Source organism: Sphaeramia orbicularis, chromosome 12 (genome assembly GCF_902148855.1).
Source record: "Sphaeramia orbicularis chromosome 12, fSphaOr1.1, whole genome shotgun sequence".
Taxonomy (NCBI): Eukaryota; Metazoa; Chordata; class Actinopteri; order Kurtiformes; family Apogonidae; genus Sphaeramia; species Sphaeramia orbicularis.
In genome coordinates, this window is record NC_043968.1 from 21,488,955 (window position 1) to 21,498,475 (window position 9,521).

General features: G+C 38.9%; 1 protein-coding gene across 4 annotated transcripts; it reads left to right on the top strand.

Moving 5' to 3' along the window:
- Positions 1-1,515: 1,515 nt before the first annotated feature.
- Positions 1,516-9,427, top strand: nadk2 (NAD kinase 2, mitochondrial). 4 transcript variants are annotated; one of them, XM_030150673.1, is made up of 12 exons: positions 1,516-2,321; positions 2,425-2,513; positions 2,591-2,679; positions 2,981-3,062; positions 3,238-3,321; positions 4,434-4,573; positions 4,675-4,768; positions 4,908-5,051; positions 6,969-7,024; positions 7,121-7,174; positions 7,260-7,383; positions 7,468-9,427. In XM_030150673.1, the coding sequence occupies exons 1-12, from the start codon at positions 2,091-2,093 to the stop codon at positions 7,604-7,606; spliced, it is 1,326 nt and encodes a 441-aa protein (XP_030006533.1). In that variant the 5' UTR covers positions 1,516-2,090; the 3' UTR covers positions 7,607-9,427. The 4 variants fall into 4 exon arrangements, with proteins under 4 accessions (XP_030006533.1, XP_030006535.1, XP_030006534.1 ...); XM_030150675.1 differs by having other exon boundaries at positions 4,956-5,051; XM_030150674.1 differs by having other exon boundaries at positions 4,681-4,768.
- Positions 9,428-9,521: the final 94 nt, after the last annotated feature.

Here is a 9,521-nt window from a genome sequence, read left to right on the forward strand (position 1 = left end):
GTCTCTGTCAAAAAAAGTGCACATCCTATTGCTAACATGTATGAATCACAGTATTTTTGTTATCATGTATTTCCTCTTTATGAATCCAGGGAAATTGGACAACAAAGTCAGACAAGTACTTTGTTTTCCATACTGATGAATCCCCTCATTCCAACAGTGATTATTATTCCTTGAATGGAGTTAAGTTATCTGTTTTGCACCAGTAACATCCAGTCACTCAGAATTTGTCCTTAAAGCTACTGAACTAGTGACAAGTACGAATTCAGATTATAAATGCTTTTGAGTATAAAAACTGTCAATGAGACCTGAGTCTTTCAGTAGAAACAATACTGAGTTCCTGCTCCCCGAGGAAATGTCTATTTAATTCACGTTAAGAAAAAGAAAAAAAAAAAAAAAAAAAAAAAGTGAACCCTGGTTAGGACAAACTTAGGGACTGGTGTCTGTTTCTGCAGCTGCTGAAAAATGAGAAGATTTTTGTATAAACATATCATGCTGATACTTGAAACCTTAAACACAGAATATAAATATGAAGAGGTTTATAACCCGTGATTTAAGCCTGTTTTCACCTTCCATTTAATTGTTATACTGTGAACTGTAATGAATGTAGCATGATGCCATCACGTGCCATGTTTTACATAAATCCAGATGGATGACTACTTGCAATATTTGATATTTCCCCCTGTGTGTTTCATGTGAACATCTCCTGCTGCCTAAGTGACTGATAGTTCATATAACATGTGCGGACAAATGGCATTAGTTCATGAATTTGTACACACTAAGCTCAGCTGGAGTTCAGGCTGAAAAAAATGGACGCTTTAATCTGCATTAACTATAAATAACCTCATGAAGCTAACTAAGGACACAGATTAACGGGACTAACAACAGATGTACAAAGATTTGATTTAAATGATTTCTTATCATTACTTAGGCCTGATTTGGATCATTCACACATTCACTGCCTGAAATAACTAATTTTAACATCCTTTTGTAACTACAGATGTACATTATGCCACATAAACTACATTTATATGTGGAGCTATTTTATAGATATACCTTCATTTTCACTTGTTTATTTTATGACACAAATCAAACCTAATCAGTATTTTTATGCAAACGAAATACATTCCTCTAACAACAGATAGGCAGGTGTTGAAAAACGTAGATTTAATCAATGCTTTGTGGGTGTAGTTTGGTGACATACAGGAACCAGTTTTTAGTCCCTTATGTTAAATGTATCTAAATGTGCTTACATATATCCAAACCTCTGCTGGAGACATCTACTCGTGCCACTTATACTGAATTATAGTAAATAAAACTATATGAAAACACCCAAAATCTCAGACCGCCATGCACTCCACGATCGACTCAACAGTCTGATGTTTTGACTTTGAACGCATCACGGCCCGCGGACGAGCAGCCAAAACAAACCCGCATCGCTCCGCCCCTAAGGTCTAACAGACACGTTTTTACGTAACCAATAAGATGCGAGTATACGAGTGTACGTGGTACGACGTGCGTACGTGCCAAGATCCATGGAACGCAGAGTGTGGTGTGTGTGCTCATGTGTTGTCGTTTATTATTCACCTGTCCAGGATGAGCTTTAGCATGTGCTTAAAAGGTGTGTGAACCGGAGGACGCAAGCTGTGCCGGGTTGGCGGAAGGAATAAATAAACCCAGTTGGAATATGTAGTTTTATAAGACCAGCAGAGTTGTACGCAGACTGCTAGCTACTTTTAGCTTTGTTGGTAACAGAACGCTAGCTTTTAACCTTACCAAATACGGTTAAAAAGTCAATGATTTAGCTTTATATCCACAAACTACAGTTTTATGTCGTGCTGTTGTTTTCCAACAATAGTACCTGGCGAGTACTCTGAAAAATAAAGTCTTTGTTTTAATTGAGCAAAGTGCTAGAGAAGTGCTCGTCGGACCTTGTGACCTTCCTCCACAGTGGGTGTGTGTCTGGCTTCTTCACTCGCTGAGGACTGAGATGACCCGGTATGAAGTGTACATAAGTACATAAAGGAGCAGAGACCTCATTCGTCTCCTGTAACCGGACATTTAGTTGTTTTTAAGGTTGCACTTTCAGAAGAATGACTCGCCGCTCAGTGGTGAACCTGGCGTGCCTTGGGAGCCGAGCTGTCACCCTGCTTTACAAAAACTCACCTCGTCCCCTTCACATTTCACTATGCAACTCTTCATCTCAGCCCAAAGCTGGTTTCAAACCTGAGAAAGTCGCAGTTGTCACTAAGACTACACGCTACGAGTTTGAGCAGCAGCGGTATCGCTATGCGGGGCTATCTGAGGAGGACCTAAAACAGCTGGTAAGACTGCATTTCACTTTCACACATATTGACTTTACCCTTGGCGAAACAAACACGTCTCACCTGTCTCTAATCTCTAACTAAAGTTGCGTCCGATTTGCAGCTTGCTATGAAGGGCTCCAGCTACAGTGGTCTGCTGGAGAGACACAACATCCACACAAACAATGTGGAGCATATTGTGAGGAGTTTGAGGTGAGATGGAAAAATAACACCACAGACACTCTCCGATGAAGCAGAAAGATTAAATGGTTTTCTGATTGTTTTTGCAGGAGAGAAGGTATCGAGGTGAGAGTGGTGAAGAGAGGAGAGTATGATGAAGAAGTAGTGCGATGGGCGGATGCCATTATTTCTGCTGGAGGTGGGAATGATGGATGACTTTTTACTTTTATTGCCTCTCCCTTTAATAATTACTGTTTACAAATATTTCACAGATAAAACATTTAACTTCAGATACTATTTCCATTGTTGTTATTTTTAACTGAGAGCTGTATAACAGAATTTTCCTTGGACATCAACTTTTGTGTCCAGGCTTGATGTAGAGAATGGGCAGAACTTATTCAACTCACGGGGCAAAAAAGTCACAAAAACAACAAAAGCTTCAGGCAACAACACATGCAAACACACAATGCAAGTTCTCTAAATGCAGTTTGTTTTGTCAGGTGATGGGACAATGCTACTTGTTGCCAGTAAGGTTTTGAGCAAGGACAAACCGGTTGTTGGAGTCAACACAGACCCTGAGAGGTAAAACACTGTTTGGAAAGGCTTATGGTTGATAATTTGATAATTAATGCATTCCATGGTGCGCTTTAGCTCTCTGAAAATAATTTAAAGCTCAGAAGTTACAAATAGTTTCAAGTATTTCAGCATCCTTCTGACTGCAAATGGTTTTTCCCCCATTTCTTTGTTTTGTCTAAAGGTCAGAAGGTCATCTGTGCTTGCCTGTACGCTACACTCGTGCCTTCCCAGAGGCGCTGGAGAAACTGTTCCGTGGTGACTTCAGGTGTGTTTTTCCCCACAAATAATCAGTGTTGACCTGGTGCTGACCTGCTCTGGTTGAAATTACATTTAAAGAGCTGCATTAGTGACACTCAGCAAGTCATGTAGAAAGCAATTGCAAAAAGCAGTAACGACATGAATTGTACAGAGCAAATTCTTTTGTGCAAACTGTAAACAACATTGATTCTGTCAGTAGCTTAACTGATCTTCAGAGTTCAAGACAAGTTAAAACCTGTGTTGTCTGGAACAGGTCACATGGTCTCTAAAACCCCACTATGGTGTCCTCTGAAACTTAAATCCAGTTACCGTGTCTGGTCCAAACTACAATAACAGCAGGGAGTTAAAGCCACAGTTCAGGCTGCACTCATTTTGTGAACTGTGGATTTTAAACTCAAATTTATGAATTTGATTTGTGAATCAGATATGGTTTCACCTACCTCTACCAATACCAACATGTTGATATTTACACAATTTCAGTGACTGTATATGAAAAAGTAGACTACTGCTTTGATTCAGACGTATCAGTTTGCTGTTCATCAAATTAAATCCCTTGTTAATAAGATTGCCTGACTCTTAAATCACTAATTCGGTGCTTACTTTGGTCAGTGACAGTTTCTAACTGTTCTAAAGCAGGTTTGGTTTTTTTCTTTAACTATAATAAACATACAGACACAGGATCACACATGAACAAAATAATGAAACTCAAAATAATTGGTATCAAATGGTTTTTGATGGATAATAAATTGGACTTTTTTTTTTCTTTACCTCTACTCAAAACAAATTGACACTTCATGGCATTCTCTGGGTCCTCAAGCCATGATGCCAAATATTTTATTATTCCAGAGTCTCCTAAACATCTTTTTGCTGTAAACTGTTGGCTGGTGAGTGTTAACCAGACTGACTGATAATGAAAATACTACTTATAGTCAGTCAGTTGTAGGGTACAGCTCAAGTTCACTGTATTTTTCTGATGTTTTACACACTAAAGTCCTGTTTTTTATTTAGTTTTATTGTATTATCCACTGTACTACTGTTATTAGATGACCCGACCAGTTTGTAGCTGTGTGGTGTTTGACATCCTACATTATCATTGTTCTGATGTCGTGCTGTGTTCAGGTGGCTATGGCGTCAGAGGATTCGACTACACTTAGAAGGAACAGGAATCAATCCGACCCCTGTGGACCTACATGAACAGCAGCTGAGTCTGGAGCAGCACAACCAGGCTCACCGCATCACCACCATGGACAGCCAGCGCAGTATGAGTCCAAAACCTGCTATGTGTACCTAACAATACATACAAGTTATTTATTTATGTAGTCTTGGTTGACATTTTTTCTAATTCACTAACATTCTTCAGGGACAGGAACACTACATGAGAGCTTCTCCAAGCCCAGTCTCCTCCCCATCAGAAGCCTGAATGAAATCTTCATTGGAGAGTCTCTGTCCTCCAGGTACCTGTGTCATTCAAACCCATTTGTACATGTATATCAATGTGTGTGTGCATGCTATAACTCTCCTTACCCCCAGCTCCTTCACCACCACCCTACTCATCTGTCCAGTGCTCACCAGACCCATCTCTGTCCACCACAGGGTGAAGTTAAAATCCTTCAAACCCCATGTTAACCTCTTGCTCCATAGGGCTTCCTACTATGAGATCTCTGTGGACGACGGCCAATGGGAAAAGCAGAAGAGTTCAGGCCTCAGCATCTGCACAGGGACAGGGTCAAAAGCCTGGTACTACAAACTACACTCAACTCACACCTCTGTTGTTCTTTAAACTCTACCAGTGCTGAGTCAGAGAGTAGTTTTCAATATAAGGAGCTAGTTTATTCCTCATCTTAAGAAACTTAGACCAGCTTTTGTGTGGTTAGTTTCATAGGGCAGGTCTTTAATGAGAGAGATGAGTGAATAAATGCACCAACATGGCCGGCACTGCACAGAATGGTCATCAAGGACTCTAAATCTGCACAAATTAACAAATACTACTTGTGGAAAGTAACATATTACCCAAGGCCCATTTGTACATATTTAAACGGCCCAATGACAGAACACTCTGTTTGATCTGTTTCTGATGTCAGACTACAGTCACATGGCAGCAATTTTCCTCTGGTGTCACTCTCGAGATGGGAGGCTCCATATATTGCTATCATACTACTGCTTTCAAGTTCTATAAACACAAGGAAAGGACAAATTGTTCATATCACTTTGGCACTTTCCTGTTGATCAGCAAGAGTAAGATAAGAAGTCTGGATGGATAATGGACCGTAATTAAGTAAAACAAACTCTGAAACAGCTAATGCTAGCATTCAACCACTTCTTTACTAAAGTGATTGTTTGATTGAGATGTTGTAGGAATGGCATCATTTGTGAAAAGTGTCTTTCACGCACAATAGTTGGATATTAAGGAATTATTTGTCACTTTTCCTACCACATCACTCAACTGTGTCAGAGTGATGTTAGCTAAGAAGTGGTTAAAGGCCAACTTTAACTTTTGTCTTATGGCTTCAGATATGTTGTGTTAATTTGAAATACCGTCCAGTATCACTCTAGATTTTCAGTATCCAGTGAATTTATAGGGATTTGTCAGATTTTCTGTGTTTATACAACTTGAGCTGTAGCAATATAACATTATGCTTTCAATAACAGCATTTGAGCTTCCCACCTCAAACATTATATCAGAGGGAATGGCCTCCTGTCATTAGGGTCAATGGGTTGTTTTCCAGAGATCCCTGGTGTTTAGGGGGATGCTTTTTAATCAGCAAAAGCCCATTTCGTGGTGTAAATGTAACGTTATTTGTTGCAGCCTTTAAGGGGCCAACTCTCAGTTTTATTTTTGGATGGTGATGTCAATCAATACCATAACTCTCTCTCTATTGAGTCAAGAAATTTGCTGTTGTTTTTTAAAAAAAAAATCTAATAATTTGATTGACCCCCCACTTGATATCTCATTCTCCACACTTAGACCCACCCAGTATTTATCTGTGAACATGTTAACTGAATAATAAAAACACTGTGTACCACAGACATGCATTCTACATTAAAAGGGGTTTGCTTTCAGTCGGGTGTGAATATAACCTGCTGAACAATCGACAGGTTAAAACTACATATGAGATGCTTTGAACTGAATGGTAATTTCATAGCAGAATCACAGGAATCTTTATTATGCTCTGAAGTATTGAACAAAATGAGATTTTGACTTACTGAAATTTTATGTGTGAACCAAACTGTTTCAGGATCAGCAGAATCAACACTGATGTCAATGCATTATACTGCTATTTTGATCACTGTGACTTTTTCATGGATGTCATCCTGTTTGTTTTAACCTTTGGTGCCGGTAATGCTCTAAAGTAAACAAATGAGTTGGTAGTTTATATTTGCTCCCACGCTTTTGTGTTTTGGCTGTAGTGAGTGTGACAGAGGTCCGGGTCACATTTAGTTATTTTTGCAGATCTACCCACAGTCCTGTTTTACTCAGTTACCTACAGCATTGATTCGTATTTGTTCTTCTTTTTGACATATTTGTGGAAATGTCAGAACTGACTTACTACAAAGCTGAAGGCCCATGTTTTCCTAGAGCCAGTTAAAGCCTGTAATCAGTCTATGGGTCTTTCTTTGAACTTGCTGATGTATTCTCTCTCTTTGTATCCACAGGTCATATAACATCAACAAACTGGCTGAACAAGCCGTGGAGGAGGTTTTGAGAATTGGTTCGTATGTGTTGCTTCTGCTGTTTAAGGACATTTCAATGAATAACACAGCTGAAACTTTAAATATTTATGAGCGAACTGCCTTATTTTTTGCAGGAAAGTCCCAGATGGGTCTTGATTTCCCTTTAAATCGTGAATTTATTGAAAAAGGTGAGTTTATAATTGAGCTGTGCTAAGTGTTGAATGTTTCAGGTGTGTTGCTTTATGTGTTAATGGTGTTTATGTCTGTGCTCAGTTACTGATGAATACAATGAGTCGCTGGTGTTCAGTCCTGAGGACCAGCGGTTGTTGTTCAGCATCAGAGAGCCCATCGTGAACAGGGTGTTCTCCAGCAGTCGACAGAGAGGCTTCGCCAGCAAGTCAGTGATTTTCCAAGTCATTAAGCAGTGGGGTTAAAATAAAACTGTCCAGCTAACATTTTGATGGTATCATTGCCTCTGCAGGGTGTGTGTCCGCTCACGCTGCTGGGATGCATGCATGGTGGTCGATGGTGGGACTTCATTTGAGTTCAATGATGGAGCCATCGCGACAATCAGCATGAGCGAGGAAGACCAGCTGAGGACTGTCGTACTGGAAAACTGAGACTGGTTTCTGTGGAGCCAAAGGGGTGTGGTCAAAGGGAAGTACCATGTTTTAGCTTTTAGCTACATTTTTTTAAATACCAGAAACAAAGGGTTTTTTGCATTACATTTTTTCAAATCAATTTTTCTTTCCAGGTGAAAACTAGTCATAGATAATACATGTTTTAAATACTATATTAAGCTGGAGTTACAGTTTGTTACACTCTTTGCCCTCAAATCAACAGTCCTTTCAAATGAGCTTTTAAGTTGAAAAATCTGCTTCACTGTGGGTTAAGTAGCAGTTGCAAATGAATTTCAGTTATATTGTTCCCTATATATCTGGGTACTTGTGTCATACAGTCAAAAAAACAAAGCCTCTGCCTTGATATATTAGCCATGTCTCTGAGTTCAGCTTAAAATGGACAGAAGATGAAGTGCTTTTATATTAACGTCAGTGTGGTCACATGGAAATGTTCAGTTAAAATGATCTTATTCTGTACATGACTCAAACAAGTCACACTGGTTAAATATAGCACTGGCCTCAAAGTCACACTGTATTGGGTGTAAAATACTGTGTATTTCTGTAATGGTAAAGAGAATTTAACTTCAGAACAGCCATGCTTTGAATCATGTTCATCAACACAACATGCATGACTGGCTGGAAAAGAATCATAGGAGTAGAGCTACGGTTACAGATGTAGGATCCATATTTTAGTATCCTGATCGTGTCAGGAAATAGAAGCAAAGTAATTGTATAAATGCAGTAATTCTGGTGACATATCAGGAAATGTGACACATTAGTACTGAAATTCTTTTATATCTTTTACTGTAAGGGGAAAAAAAACACAATCAAACTTGTATCTGAATACTTTGACCTCTTCACCCGGTCTGTGGTCCTACTGAAGACAGAAACCCAGAAAGACAGCTCAAAAACCTACATGTTAAAGTAAGAAAAAGTGCATTAATTGGAGACCATTTTCATCAGTGTGTAAATTCATATTTGGTGCTGTAGTGAATATTTCTAATGGAGGACGATGTATGTGAGATTGAATTAACTACAGTGTGTGATGATGGTAATGAAGGAACATGTCAATGCAACAGTTTAGCTCACTGATATGTTTAACACTTTTTGGATACAACAAAGCAAAGCACAGAGGAATTTGATATATTCAGCTGCAGAGACAGACACACTTCTTTATTGGTTTGGGGTTGAATATGTATTTGTTGATGGAAACAAAATATCACCTGCTGAAGGTATAGCTCTATGGGAAAGTTAAAGCACAGTGGTTTGTTACAGCTTATTTGTCGACTAGAGGTATTTTTGGAACACAGCCTATATATTTTGTAGTTTTGTTGTTTTTTTTTTTGATGCATTTTGGTGCTGAAGAGAATGAGCTGGAAAATCAAGTGCACTAAAATCAGAACTCCATGATAAAATGAGCAGTTTGCTCCATGTTTTAGGTCAAAAGTTTGTCCTCGCTAGACAGAAAAACTAGCCTTTGAAGTACAACTGAAACCAAGCATGAGCCAAACATGTAACGTCCTCCACCATGTATCCATATATACTTTTTCACTGCTAAAGCCACTTGACACAAACTGGAACAACGCTGTTTGATAATTATGCTGAAATGACATCTATACTAGTCAGTGATTTTAAATATGTGATCAAAATCACGTTTTGTTCATGTTAATGTTAATATACTTAAGTTAAATGATGGTGAAGCTGGAGGTGTTTGGAAGACTAGTTTACAAACTGATCGGAAAAATGTGAGGTGCGTTGTGCCAAAGGTGGAAGCTTTGTGTCGTTATGTTTTGGAATTGGATAAAGTCTAATGAAAAAGTGCTTTTGTGTATCTCATCTTTAATTCAGTGTGTCTGCCTTGACATTTTTTTTTCCAACCCCTTACAAAATCAGCACTAAATGTGAAATATTAGGT

Coding starts and splice junctions, on each gene's coding strand:
- nadk2 (XM_030150673.1), top strand. CDS start 2,091: ATGACTCGCCGCTCAGTGGTGAACCTGGCGTGCCTTGGGAGCCGAGCT. Junction 3,063..3,237: donor GTCAACACAGACCCTGAGAG/GTAAAACACTGT, acceptor TTTTGTCTAAAG/GTCAGAAGGTCATCTGTGCT. Junction 4,574..4,674: donor CACCATGGACAGCCAGCGCA/GTATGAGTCCAA, acceptor AACATTCTTCAG/GGACAGGAACACTACATGAG.